General features: G+C 53.8%; 1 protein-coding gene across 2 annotated transcripts in view; it reads right to left on the bottom strand.

Annotated features, from left to right (window-relative positions):
• STK32B (serine/threonine kinase 32B) overlaps nt 1-14,616 on the bottom strand; it is a 235,891-nt gene that overhangs the window by 211,410 nt on the left and 9,865 nt on the right. For both annotated transcript variants that reach the window (XM_075545032.1, XM_075545033.1), the window contains exon 2: nt 9,308-9,459. In XM_075545032.1, the coding sequence (XP_075401147.1) occupies nt 9,308-9,426 (119 nt within the window). In that variant the 5' untranslated portion in view covers nt 9,427-9,459. The remainder of the gene's footprint in view (nt 1-9,307; nt 9,460-14,616) is intronic.

The raw sequence follows: 14,616 nt of genomic DNA, 5'->3' as shown, positions 1-14,616 counted from the left end.
AACACAGGTGTGACCTGGGTGGATGTCAACTCTCCCCAGACGGGCCTCTTCGGATCCCAGCTGCTGCAGCCGTTCCCATTCTGACCGCAGGACTGACCGTGAGTGACGTCAATGTCCCAGGCCTCATTCACCGGCCAGCCACGTGTCCGTGGTCCCCTCGGAGCTCAGCCATCCATTCCCCTCTCAGGAAAAGCCACTGCCAGTCCTGGGCTGGGGGAGAGACCCCTCTGTCCAGGGGAAGTCAGGGGGCACAAGAAAGCGCCTCTCCGTGACGGGAAGAGGTCATCTCTCGTTGGAAGGTGAGTTCTTCTACCTGTCATTTTTCAGGTGAAAAGACACACCGCAGCGCCACTCTGCACAGGTCCCCTGCAGAGATGTGGGCCTCCTCTCCAAGGTGCTCCAACCTCGCCGCCCTTCCCCAAGCCATCCCCCGCCTCTCCCCCCCGCCCCCGCCCCCCCAAGCATAGCTTCAAGGTCCACAGAGCTTCTCCTCTGTACTTTCCTGGCTGCTGCTGGCCCGAGGGCCCTGTAGACCACCACGCTCCAGGAGGGTGCTCTCCGCTGATTAACGTGGCCCAGGGTTTTGTTGAAAGGTGGCTCCGGGACATAGCAGGTGCCCTGGTGGTGCAGCTGTTGAGCACTCACCGCCAATGGAGACGTCAGGTGCTGGAGCTCATCAGCTTCTCTGCTCAGGAGATGGGCTGTCGGCTTCCAGGGAGCGTCCCAGCTGCAGGAACCTGGTGGGGGTGGTTCTACTCCACCCTGTCGCTAGGGGTGGGGGTCCCTAGGGGTGGGGATCGGTTCCACAGCCCTGTGCTTAGCTTTGGGGGTTTTCAGAGGATAGTTCTGGTGTGACGTTTAAGGATCCCTTGGGGGGTGGAGGGGCTCTGGCATTTGCTGCCTAGTGTGGTTGGGTTTGTGGTTGACCATGAGGTTGTGGGAGGATGTGTGGCCACAACCAGCTCCCTCCAAGGTGCTCTGGTGGCACCGTGGGTTAAGCGTGGCACTGCCAACTAAAAGGCCATTGGTCAAACCCACCCATAGCTCCTTGGGAGAAAGAGGGGGCACTTGGCTTCTGTGAAGGCTTACAGCGTTAGAAACCCTGTTGGGGGGCGGGGGGTGTCAGTTCTACCCCGCCCTCAGGGTGGCCATGGGTGGGAATTGCTTCTTCGGCAGTGGGGTGGTTTTGTTTTAGTTTCGTTTTCGTGGGTGATTCCAGTTTAAGGGTGACAGGCAACTCGGGGACGGTAAGTTGGACTGTCGGCGTGCCCACTGGCTGTGCAGAGGTGGGGAGATGTTTGAGGGTCATTTTCTAGCCATGCTGCAGGACAGAGCAGAGGGGGCTCCCCAGGACCCCTCAGTTGGTTGAGGTCCGTCCGTTGTTCCAGACGCCCAAGCACTAGTGTCACAAAGACAGAAATGCTGTGCGGGCTGGGGCAGGCATCCACCCCTTGCAGAGCCGGGTCAGTTCACTCAGGGTCTGCCACTCCAGGGGAGCCAGGGGGGCGGGCATGTGGAATGGGGCGCTGGATGGAGGAGCTTCCATCTTGGCCGCCAGCCTAAGCGAGCTTTGCACACCTGCTCATGGCAGGGGCTAGCAAGGAGCCCAAGGGCTTGTGACTAACGTGGTCCCGCCCTCCACCTGGTGAAGGAATCCCTGTGCCTCTCTTCCATTTCCCCGAGGCCCCGAGGAGAGGCAGTAGAGGGGGGCCATGCCAGGTACCACGACTCCCCCAGACCAAACCCGCCAGGGTTCCCAATGCCTGAAAGGTGGAGCACATACAATAGCTTCGTCCCCCAGAGGGACTTGAGGTGGCTTCTTGCCCCATAGAGGGGGAACAAAATAAGATGCTGGAAGTGTGGACATGGAAGGAGATTCCTGGGCCTGGGAGTCATGATGGCCGGAAGAAGACCAGGCAGCAGCCACAAAAACAAACCAAACTCACCGCCATCAAGTGGATATCGACTGGCGACCCTCTAGGGCGGCGTGAAACCACGCCTGTGGGTTTCTGAGACTGGAACTCTTCTTTTTTAAAAATCATTTTATTTGGGTTCGTACAACTCTTATCACGATCCATCCATCCATTCATTGTGTCGAGCACATTGTTGTCATCATCATTCTCAAAACATGTGCTTTCCACTTGAACCCTTGGTATCAGCAACTCATTTCCCCCTCTCTCCCCGCTGCCCCCTCCCTCATGAACACTTGATGATTTATAAATTATTATTTTTTCATGTCTTACACTGTCTGATGTCTCCCTTCACCCACTTTTCTGTTGTCCGTCTCCCAGGGAGGGGCTTATATGTAGCTCTTTGTGATCAGTTCCCCCTTTCTACTCCACTTTCCCTTTAGCCTCCTGGTATCGCTACTCTCATTATTGGTCCTGAGGGGTTTATCTGTCCTGAATTCCCTGTGTTTCCAGCTCTTATCTGTACCAGTGTACACGCTCTGGTCTTTTAAAAAACTTAAACACACTGCCATCGCCTCAATTCTGACTCATAGCCCCCTGGGACAGGGTAGAACTGGCCCCCTGTGTTTCCAAGACTGTAGCTCTTCACGGGAGCAGACAGCTGGGGTTCTTGGTGGGTTTGAACCACTGACCTTGTGGTGAGCAGCTCAATGCCTAGTCCATTAAGCCACCTGGGCTCCTTGCATAAGTCATGGCACGGAGCCACCTGGTTCTGGGGACGAGGAGGAGCCGTGTCTGTGGAGTGCAGTGTGCAGATGAACTGATTTTAATAGCATTTGGAGAACTTTTCATTTAAAGGAGGAGAATCGAATCGCATTAGGGCGGGCTCCATTAACTCGGAGCATGCAGAGAAGGCTGGGAGAGGCAAAGCCGTGCGTTTGCGGTGCCGACTTAAGATGCTAAGGTTGGAGGCACCCATTGGCAAGCCTGCTACCGTACCCCAAAGGTTTTCCAACATGCAGGGGTCTGCGGTCACTTAGCAACAGAGAAATGTTAACGACAAGTGCAAGGCACTCATTAAAACAGGCCGCCTTGATGTCCCTCCTGCCTGCAGCTTATTAACCGCTCTACGTCCTTCTGCCTGAGGCTTTCAGCACAAAGCACCTCCCTGCCACCTTCGGGAAAATGAGGCTCCTTGTGTGCGCCCGGCCTTCGTGGGGCCAGGGGGCTCAGAGGGGCAGCCGGAGCCACCCACCTGCCTTGTGATGTCCCGTGAAACGCGCCCAGGAAGGCCCACGGGCCCCCGTGAGACTCGGAGGCGGAGGCAACGCCTGCGAGTGGCTCACGGTTCATCAGCGATCTCATTATTCTCAGAACAGAGCAAATGGAGATTGCCAGCAATTTCGACGGATTCTCCCTTCCACCTAATCAGGAGACGGGCGGGATCCCCAGTGGGCGCAGGATGCTAGGTGGGGGCTGCGGGTGAGTGTTAACGCCGCCCGACTCAAGGTGAGCAATTGAGTCGCCCAAACCACCCCCCAAACCAAGAGCTATGGAGTGACCCGCCTGTGTCCCAGAGGAACTGTGCTGCATGGGGTGCCCCCTTTCTAAGTGATCACAGGGTGTGAGTCATCCCTGGCCTTTTGATCAGCGTTGGCTCCCTGTGAATCCAATGCTTAGCCCTCAGAGCAGGCTGCAGGCGGTCGAGGCTCCGATTTGGGCCCGTAAAGACCATCCGGGAGGACCCAAACCAAACACACCACCTTCAAATAGATTCCGCTGCCTAGTGGCCCCATGTGACGGATTAGCACTGCTCCCCGAAATGTTCACAGGCTGTGAGATCTGGCCTCCAGATCTTTCTCCCTTGGAGCAGCTGGTGGGTTTGAACTTGGGAACTCTGGGTTAGCAGCTGGGTGATGTAATCCCCGTGTGTGGCTGTCACCATGGCCACCCATACCTTAAATGAAGTCAGATGTACTTGAGTGTGGCTTGAAGAAACTTGGTGGCGGAGTGGGTTAGCCACGGGGCTGCTAGCCGTCAGGTCAGCAGTTTGAGCCCACCAACCACCCCAGTGCCCGTGAATGAGGGCACCAGTGGGAAATGGTGCATCTACCACGGGCTGCCCAAAGAACAAACCGATCTGTCTTGGAAGAAGTACAGCCGGACGACTCCTTACAAGTGAGGACGGCGACATGCTGTCCAGGAAGACCAGTCCCTGGAGGAGTGCAGTCGAGGGGCGGTGAAAAGAGGAGGCTCCTGGTCAAAGCTGATGGGCACAGTGGCTGCAACAACGTCCACAAACATAGAACAGTTGTGAGGATGGCGCAGGGCAGGCGGAGTTTTGTTCAGCTGTCCCTACGGTCGCTCGAGATGGAGCTGACTTCAAAGAACATGGTAGCATAGTGGGCTATGCTTTGGGCCGCTGACTGCAAGGTCAGCTGTTTGAGACCACCGGCCGCTCTGCAGGAGGGAGGCAAGAGCCTTCTACCCTTCTTAAGATTTACAGTCTTGGAAGCACACGGGGACGGTTCTACCCTGCTGCAGCACCACCACTGGACTGTAGTCTGTGAGGTGTGCAATTGCACGATGGGAAACTGCAATGGCGTGAGAATGGTCGAAAGGGGTCACAAAGATAAGACCTGAGCACCCAAAACCGACACCCCATTCAGCTACTCACAGAGACTATAGAACAGAGTCGAACTGACCCTGTCGGTTTCTGAGACTGCCACTCTTGACCAGAGCAGACAGCCTCATCTTCCTCCCACGGGGATCTCGCTGGGAGTTTAGAATGGAAAACCCTTTGGTTAGCAGCCCAGTGCTCAACCACTAGGCCATGAGGACCCCTTTGACCTGAGCACAGGCTATAGGAAAAAGGCTGCCCAGAGACTTCCCTGAGTCGGCCAGTCCCTTCAGAAGGCTCTCTGCAACCTAACCTCTAGCAGAACGCCTGCTGCTGGACACTGCCCCCAGCAAGTGGCCGTCCATCTGTCTTCCTGCCCTCCCCCCACCTGCCCCTGCACCTGTCTGTAGGCATCAGGCCTCACAAGGCTGCTCTCTCAGGGCCACGCCTTTCCGCACATCCGCTCACAGGTGCCAAATTCCCTCCCTCGCCACAGTGACCCTGGGAAAACTGGCGGCAGGCAATCCCGTCAGAATGCTGAAATGCCCATTGAGATGCAGTCGTCACTGAGAAGGCCAAAGATGCTGCTTTCTATGGGACACGCGGGCCTCGGCAGCTGGTCATCATTTGTGAAAGGTTTTCATCTGGGGACAAAGGTTCCCCAAGGGAGCTTCCTGTCTCTTCTACCCCAGCACCTGCCCGGCCCCAGCGTCCATTTTTATCTAGGGCAAAACAGCTTGTTCTTGTCTTTCTTTATTTAAAGCATGGCGACCAGTGATGATTCAATAAATCTATGCATCTCTTTTATAAAAGAGGGAGTGGAGAGCCCAGTCTTTCTCCTTCGGAGTTACTGGGGGTTTTGAACTGGCAACCATGTGCATTGCAGCCTGAGTCGTAACCACTATACCACCAGGCTCCTGTTAAAAAGCCATCAGGATTCTGGGTGTAGAGGTTGATATAATGACTCAGTGCATTGGCCTCAGGGAGGATCCTAGAAATTTACTCTGGGGTCTACCCAAACCACTGCCATCGAGTCTATGCTGATTCATAGCCATGCTATGGGGCAGGGTAGAGCTGCCCCTGTGAGCTTCTGAGGCTGGAACTATCTACAGGAGTAGAAAGCCCAGTCTTTCTTTGGCGGTGTCGAACTGCTGACCTTGCGGATCACAGCCCAAAGACCCACTACACCACCGCGGACCTTTGTGTACAAAAATCAACTCACTGCCTCGAGTTGATTCCGACTCACAGCGACCCTGGTGAACAGAACAGAACTGCTCTGTGGGCCCGCCTTTCTTTGTTCCTCAAAGGGGCGGGAAAGGGAAAACGAACTGATACCAGGGCTCCAGTAGAAAGAACATGTCTGGGAAAGGATGGTGGCAACATATGTACAAATGTACTTGATACAGTGGATGGATGGATTGTTATAAGAGCTGGACGAGCCCCCAATAACATGATTTCTAAAAATATCAGGGGTCACTAATAAGGGGGGAACAAAAAATGGTTCTGTGAGTTTCTGAGACTTTAACTCTTGATGGTAGGAGAAAGGCTCATTTGGCTTTCTGGTGCTTTGAACTGCTGGCCTTGCAGTTAGCAGCCCAATGCATAACCTCCAAGCCACCGGAGCCCCTTGAGAGTGATGCAGGAGCCGTCTTACTAGCCTTCATCTCTCCAGTTCCCATGGACACTGTGTAGTTCCCATTCCTAGTGCGCGGTGTGTTTGACCCCGTCAGTGTTTGGGCATCACCAAGGAGGCTGTTGCGGCTATAGCTGAGCCAATGTGGTTGCCTGCGCTTGAAGGTTTAGAGGTTGACGTTAATTCACACATGGTGAAATGCACTGAACTTGTACTTGTTTGTTGGTTGGTTTTCTTGGCTGGGTTTTCATGTGTTGGGTGTTTCGTCCCAGACTTCGTCACTGAAAAGTTAAGTATTTTACCTTTTGGAATTCATCAACAAGTTCTCCTCGGGAGATACTTCGGATACTGCAAGAACAGTATGTTGTGTATCCTATTTGTTGCATTTATTGCAGAGCCGTCGGTAAAAATTACCTAACATGATTATTACTACGGTTGTAACACTTTGCTGGCCCGCTCTAGTTAAAGCCAGAAGGATCAGAGACCAGCTCCTGGGGAAGCCTGTGCTGCTTCCAGGCGTACACACTGCACACGCTGACGTGCAGGGATGGGAGCAGACAGCCTCAGCTTTCCCCCACACTGCGGCAGGTGGGTTTGAACCACCAACCTTGCAGTTAACGATCCAATGGCCAACCCGCTGAGCTACCAGGTCTCACCAAGATGAACAAGAGCAGCTTTTGATGGAGTGTTTGCCAGAAGCCCAAGGGAGTGTGGGCACCTGATGTGCATCAGGCTACGAGAGATCCTCAGGGCAAGCCTCTGACGCCTGCATCCAGCTCGTTCTCATCACACAAAGGAGGAAACAGGGGCACAGAGAAGTGAATCGACTCTCGTTCCCACCCTGAAACAGCAAGCCCTACACCTCCCCTCCGCCCCGCTGCACCTCCAAACGTCCGACCTCGGACCCTGATGATGTGCCCCCATCACTCTCTGGGTGCGGTTTTCATCCCCATCTTCCTTCGGCTGCTTGCCTTGAGCCGAGACAGAACAAGTGCTTCCTCCTAGAGCAGGTGGAACTATCGCCTTTGCCAGCTCCCCCACCCGGAACCACGAGGCTTGGGAGGTGCAATCCTTCATGCTGGACAGAAAGACTTCCCTGAAAGCTAATCAGCAACGACCTTCGCCCGAACCAGCTACGGAGCAGAGAGAGTAATGAGAAGGGGTCCGGGCTGAGTTTTCCAAGGCTGTGATCGCTCACCCGGTCTAATGAGATGAACGGCTGGCATATCATTATACAGAAGGAGGTGTGTCCTCGTGACCCCAACTAGCACGTTTGCACAGGGCCCTGTTGGATCAGGGATGGAGGCAACCCAGAAGACATGTCAGCTGGGAGCTCCAAGCTGGGAGAGGTGGGGTGGGGTGACCCAGGAGGAAAGATCCCCCAGGACCAGCTGTCTTAAAACGACAATAGGTACATGGCTCACACAGCCAGACATCCTGGCTTCCAATACCATCTCATTTTCCCTGGCTGTAAAATGGGATGAGAAGAGGAGGACACGAGTTAGGCTGTTAGGAAGATGAAAGATGCTCCCAAATCCCCAACCCCCCAGCTTCCCTGGAGTGGATTTTAGCTCATGGAAACCCCACGCGTGGCAGGGCACACTGGCCTCCACATGATTGTCAGTGGCTGGCCTCTTGGAAACGGATCCCCCGGGATTTCTTCTGGAGCACTCTCCCGAGTGAACTGGAGCTCCCCAGCTTCCATGCAGCAGGGAGCACGTTAACCCTTTGCACCACCGTGCAGTAAAACAAACACACAGCCCCACTGCAGTTGAGTGGATTCTGACTTAGATGGTCCCAATATGGGTTTCCGAGACAGTCAATCTTTGTGGGAGCAGACAGCCTCTTCTTTCTTCCCCGGAGAAGCTGGTGGGTTTGAACCTGTCCATGAGCAGTGCACCCCCCACCCCCGGAGTCCTTCACCACGGATGAAGTCCCCAATAAACGTGACTGGTCACTTCCCTACAAGGACAGAAGAACACAGTTGGAACAGAGAGAGCAGTGTGGATGTGAAACCCAGCCCTCTGTCCACCAGGGAGCTGGTGGCGTCTCTGCTATTTCCTTCTGGAAACAGCTTCCAACCTCCTTCTAGAGTCTAGAATCCAGAGAGACTTTCTTTTCAATGAACCCAAATCATGCGTTCACTTATCTCTCCTTAGGATGAAGTTGCTCAGGAGTGGGCATTGAAACCCTGTGACAACCACAGGTCTGTACAAGCCAGAATTGAACGCTGCTGTAAACTAGAGACGTTAGTTAGTAACAATGTATACACCTTGGGCCAGCAATGGTAACACACGCAGCACAGAACACAGGAGGCTCACAGTAGGAGATGGGAGAAGGGGTGTCTGGGAAGCCTACACCTTGCGCTTTGTGCACAATGTTTCCATCAACCTCACACAGCTCTAAAAATGGGAAGGCTACCCAAAACAAACAAAGAATTACAGCCAGGACTCTCTTAGATGTGAGGACGGCAAGACTTCATTGTAGGTGTTTTGGATGTGTCTTCTGGAGGGACCAGACCCCAGAAGGACACCATGCTTCGTGAGGGTCCATGAAGCAAAGGCAGACCTTTGAGGAGATGGATGGACACGGTGGCTGCAACCATGGGCTGGGACGTCACAACGTTTGTGAGGCTGTTGTCCGTGGGGTCACTATGGGTCAGGGCTGACACCACGGCCCACAGCCACAGCGTGTTCTCCAGCTGGTGTCACCAGTGGGATTCAAGTGAGAAGCATTTTCTCTACACAAGACTTCAAGGTCCTTGAGGCCGAGGACCCATCTCTCTGTCAATCTGAAGGGATGGTCCCCCTGGCCCAGGTCCAAGGGAAGGTTTAATGCCTGTTTGCTTGAATGAATGAATGAATCAATCAATCAATCAATCAATGAATCAATCAATCAATGGATGAAGTTGAGGGTAACCATTGAAAAGCAAAGTTCATTTAAGAGGCAAAGAAAAGACATACTTTAAACATGACATCAGACCCCCAACTCGGTATATAAGACCCTCTGAGCTCAGAGCACTCCCACCCTTCCTCGTTCTAATTTAACAATCACTTCCCTCGAAGCCACGCGTGCCCCTTACTCTGTCGGACGGAACGCTGGCACTCCCCACCCCTCGCCCAGCCTCAGGGCCACACTGCTCACCACAGATTGACTAAGAACGGATGGTCCAGGCCCTGCATGATCTGGAGCTCCCGGAAGACATTCCGCACCTCGTCCCTCTCGATGCACTTCTGCTTGTTCATGTACTTCATCGCGTACATCGTCCGCGTGTCTCGCTTCTGCACGACGCACACCTGCGCGACAGCCGGGGGGGGGGGGTCTTTCAGGACAGCGCCACACACACACTCACACACACACACACACACACACACACACACACACACACACCTGCGCGACAGCCGGGGGGGGGGGTCTTTCAGGACAGCGCCACACACACACTCACACTCACACACACACACACCTGCGCGACAGCCGGGGGGGGCTTTCAGGACAGCGCCACACACACACACTCACTCACACACACACACACACACACACACACACACCTGGGCGACAGCCGGGGGGGCGCTTTCAGGACAGTGCCACACACACACACACACACACTCACACACACACACACCTGCGCGACAGCCGGGGAGGGGGGCTTTCAGGACAGTGCCACACACACTCACACTCACACACACACACACCCCTGAGTGACAGCCAGGGAGGGGGCTCTTCAGGACAGTGACACACACACACACACACACACACACACACACGAGCAACAGCCAGGGAGGGGGAGCTTTCAGGCTAGTGTTTCTCTCTCTCTCTCTCACACACACACACACACACACACGCACAGACTCTCATGAGTCTCCACCCCTGGACTCCACTCCCTCTCTCATGAAGGGAGTGGCTGTGGCCGGACCCCGAGGCCTCCCCATGTGGAGCTTGAAGACCCGGATGTCCTCGCTCGCGGCATGGGAGAGCTGTCAGAGCACTCCACCGGCGACACCCAAGAAGACAGGCCAGAGGTCTCTTTTCAGACCCTATGGAGCGATTCTACTCGGCACACAGGGGTCACGGGAGCGAGAAATCAACCCCGCATCGCCGAGCGCCCAGAACCACCACCGGACCATGTGCCAAGCAGTGGAAGCAGCAGCCCTGCCCTCGGGGAGCTCACGGTGTTGCAGACCCTCCCTGCTCCCATCCTCCCTCAGGGGACCCTGCACTTCTCTGCCTGGGGATCCTTTGTTGCCAGCAGACCCCACTGTGCTGCCCCGAAGCTGGACCATCAGCGACAGGGAAAGCATGCCCAAAGGAGCCACCTTCAACCAGGGCCTGATGGAGCTCGGGTACATACACCTCCTGTGAGATGGGCTTTATACTCGCTCCTAGAGACCAGTCCCTGGAGATGGACATCGTGCATGGTCAAGCCGAGGGGCAGGGACACAGAGCAAGGCCCTCAAGGAGATGGAGTTTGACCCGGTGGCTGCAACAGTGGTCTCAAGCATAGGACAACAGGGAGGTGGCACAGGATGGGGCAGTGCTTTGTTCTGCCGTGATGAGTCAGAACGGAGTCAATGTCATCGCACAACGACAGTGAGCACAACCCAGTGTTTGCCTCATCAACCATGGGGGTAGCAGGCCTGGCCTCCCACCCAGACTGGCTGCCTTCCTTCACTGCCCAACTGCTCTCTCCACTCCACCGCCCAGTTCCCTGGGCTCAACCCTTGTCTCGGAGCCTGCTTCTGGAGGAACCCAAAGGAGGCACGTGGTACCACGCAACAGGGATGGAAGCTGTGCCACGCTGTCTGCTCCACTGTGGGTCAGGCACCGCACAAGACTGGGCCCCGGTGATCTCGCCTTGCCCTTCCTTCATCCCTCCCTCTGGAGCTGTTCCTCCAGGAGGCCCCATGGAAAGAGCCCAGCCGGTCATTGTCCTCAGGTTGCCCAGCCATCCCTGAACCACTGGAGGAAGAGGACATGTGGGATGTGTTCGCCTCCTCCAGCAGAACCCGGCCCCACTCAGGGCATCCGGGACCTCACATTCCTGCCCCATCTGCTGGACCACTGAGTCCTCTCTGCATGACATTCTATAACGTCAGTGGTGTCTCTCTGACCCACTGTTCCATGCCTGGTACCGCCATGTCTTTGTCAGGGTTATCTAGAGAAAAGAAGCAAATGGTGTGTGTGTGTGTGTGTGTGTGTGTGTGTGTGTGTGTGTGTGTGTGTGAATCTATCTGGGAAGAAGTACAGCCAGAATGCTTCTCGGAAGTGAGGATGGGAAGGACCAGTCCCTGGAGAAGGACACTGTGCTTCGTCGAGTAGAGAGACAGAGGAAAAGAGGAAGGCCCTCGCCCAGATGGAAGGACACAATGATGGGTGCAAGCAGAGCAACAGTGAGGATGGCGCGGGTCGCTGTGAGTGAGAGCCGGTCCGTCAGCACCTAACAGTAATTCACTCGTTCACTGCCATCGAGTCCATTCTGACTCGTAATGACCCCAGAGGACCGAGCAGAACGCCCTTGCGGGTTTCTGAGACTAAATCTTTACAGGAGTAGAAAGCCTCATCTTTCTCCCACGGAGCAGCTGGTGGTTGCAAACTGCTGACCTTCTGATTAGCAGCTCAATGTGTCACCCACTACGACCCTGGGGTGCTAGTTCTATTTGTGAGCCTCTGGTGTGCTCTGAAAAGATGTGGCAGTCTGGTTCTGTCAAGATCACGGCCTTGAAACCCCCGTGGGTCTGTGATTTTCTCTAAGGTGGCTGTGAATTGAAAAGAACTCCATGGTCATGGGCTTGATGGTCTGTCTCTGGTGGCTGTGATAGTTCCCTCTGAAGAAAGGGCTGCCCAGTACCTCCACCAGTTGGCATCACCAAGTTCATGTTCTGCATCCTGGTGAGGTGAGAGACCTCTGGGGTCTTCAACGCTTATGAGCGGGCATCTAGATAGAGCTGCTGGTCTTCCTTCATGGGGAGCCAAAGAAAGAACACCAAAGCCTCAGAGAAGAAACAAGTCTAGTGTCTGGTAACCTGGCCCTGTCCATCTGTCCATCATCTGTCTGTGTCTCTCCTCCTTTTGCCTAAAGACACTGCTATGACTGGTTTCTCATAGCGACCCCATGGGACAGGGTAGAACTGCCCTGTGAGCTTTGGAGACTGTAACTATTTACGGGAGTAGAAAGCCTTGTCTTTCTCCTGAGGAGCTGGTGGTTCAAAACTGCAGACCTTGAGGATCGCAGCCCAACTCGTAACCACAACACCACCAGGGCTCCTGAGGTTTTTCTGAGACTGTGACTCTTTACGGAACTAGAAAGCCTTCGAACGGCTGACCTTGCAGCCACCAGGGCTCTGATCCTATTTTGGTAAGTCTGTTATTAATCAAACTTTTGCCCCAGGGTGCATTTCCATGCAGATATGAAAACCTGGCCCTGTGGACAAGAAAGCCGATCATGTGCTTGGGTGTGAGAGTGATCCCAGGTGCATACTAAGGCATGGCCAGTCTGGAATGAAGAGCCCTGTTGGAGTATTGGTTATGGGTTGGACTGTGATCCCAAAGGTTGGCAGTTCAAAACTACCAGCTGTTCCAAGGAAGAAAGAGGGTTTTCTACTGCAGCAAAGAGTCGCAGTCTCAGAAACCCACAGGAGCAGCTCCACCCTGTCCTATAAGGTCACTGTGAGTGGGCAGTGACTTTTAAGTTGAGTCTGGAATGATGGGATGTATAGTTCTGGTCCAGTTGTGCCCAGGATATTCTTTGGAGAGACATAAGCTTTGTTTTCATCTAACTCTGGGCCGATTTCTGCTATATTATCTCCAGTCCATCTCTGGCTAGTTGATGATTTTTAATTAACACCCTCTTAACTGCAGCTCTTGTAAACAGAGGGCCCACTTACCAATCCCAGCAACACACTCCTGTGGCAAACATCTCAGCAGGTTCTCACCCACGAAAACATCTGCCCTCCTTCCCTGGGAAGTCATGAAGCTTTCTTTACTTCGAAGCTAACTCAAAGTGGTATACTTCATGCTGGTGAAGACGGTTACCGCAGTTGGCTTCTGACCCAAAGGTTGTGGGTTTGAATCTACCCACAGGGATATCGCAAAAATGTCCTGGTGGTTGAATTCCAAAAGAAACTTGCCTCTGAAAACCCTATGGGAGACCAGGGATGTGCACAGCCTTGTGATCATGTGGAATGCCCCGGAAGGTGGACTGTGGAATGTCCCGGAAGGTGGACTGTGGAATGCCCGGGAAGGTGGACTGTGGAATGCCCCGGGAAGGTGGACTGTGGAATGCCCCGGAAGGTGGACTGTGGCAGACACAGTCAGACTAAAATTGAACACCTTATCATCTCATCTCCTTTTGACCCATTTTAGATCTGTCCTAGTTTTTTATATTGTCTGCGTTCTTCTTGATCGGGGTTTCTCAGTTTGACTTTGTTATGGTTAGTCTTTTGTTTTGTTTTGCTAAGTATGTTCCTGTATGTGAAATCGAGGAGAGGAGATCTATAGAGCGAGTAACTGAATTAAAGGTTCCTTGGGGGGACGGCAGGGCAGGTTGGGCCCAAAGGGGGAGAATATAACAATGAGCAAAACAATACAGAAAATGTTCTAAAATGGGTTGTGGTGAAGATTGTACAATTCTTTCTGATGGAAATGTTCTATTAAACTGTATGATTTATAAATTTTATGTCAATGAAGCAGATGTTTAAAACACCATGGAGATCAGCTGTATCTAACACACATGGGGTTTCCACACACTCGACAGCCACTGGTCACTTCGCTACCAGGCTGCACATGGCCTCACGGAGCTCTCCAGTGGGAGTGAGCTCACTGTGCACACAGTGGAGAGTGGCTGGATCGAAGCCTGGGACGGCTGCATTAATAACCCTAGCCCCAACGCTGGCATAACCCTGAGCCTATGCCCAACCCTAACCCTAACCTTAGCCCTATGCCTAACCCTGACCCTGACCCTAACCTTAACCTTAACCTTAGCCCTGACCCTAACCCTAACCTTAGCCCTATGCCTAACCCTAACCCTGACCCTAACCCTAACCCTAACCTAACCTTAACCCTATGCTTAACCCTAGCCCTATGCCTAACCCTAACCCTAACCTTAGCCCTATGCATAACCCTAACCCTGACCCTAACCTTAACCCTAACCCTGACCCTAACCCTGACCCCAACCCTAACCTTAACCCTATGATTAACCCTAGCCCTATGCCTAAACCTAACCTTAACCCTGACCCTGACCTTGACCCTAACCCTATGCCTAACCTTAACCCTATGCTAACACTAACCCTGGCCCTAATCTTAGCCCTATGCCTAACCCTATGTCTTACCCTAACCCTGACTCTGACCCTATGTCTAACCCTCACCTTAAACCTGACCCTCACTCGGACCCAAACCCTATTCCTAATCCTAACCCTGACTTTAACCCTGACCCTGACCCTAACCCTAACCCTATGCCT

Source organism: Tenrec ecaudatus, chromosome 3 (genome assembly GCF_050624435.1).
Source record: "Tenrec ecaudatus isolate mTenEca1 chromosome 3, mTenEca1.hap1, whole genome shotgun sequence".
NCBI classification, from domain to species: domain Eukaryota; kingdom Metazoa; phylum Chordata; class Mammalia; order Afrosoricida; family Tenrecidae; genus Tenrec; species Tenrec ecaudatus.
The sequence above is the reverse complement of the archived record's forward strand: the minus strand, read 5'-3'. Positions and strand labels throughout refer to the sequence as shown.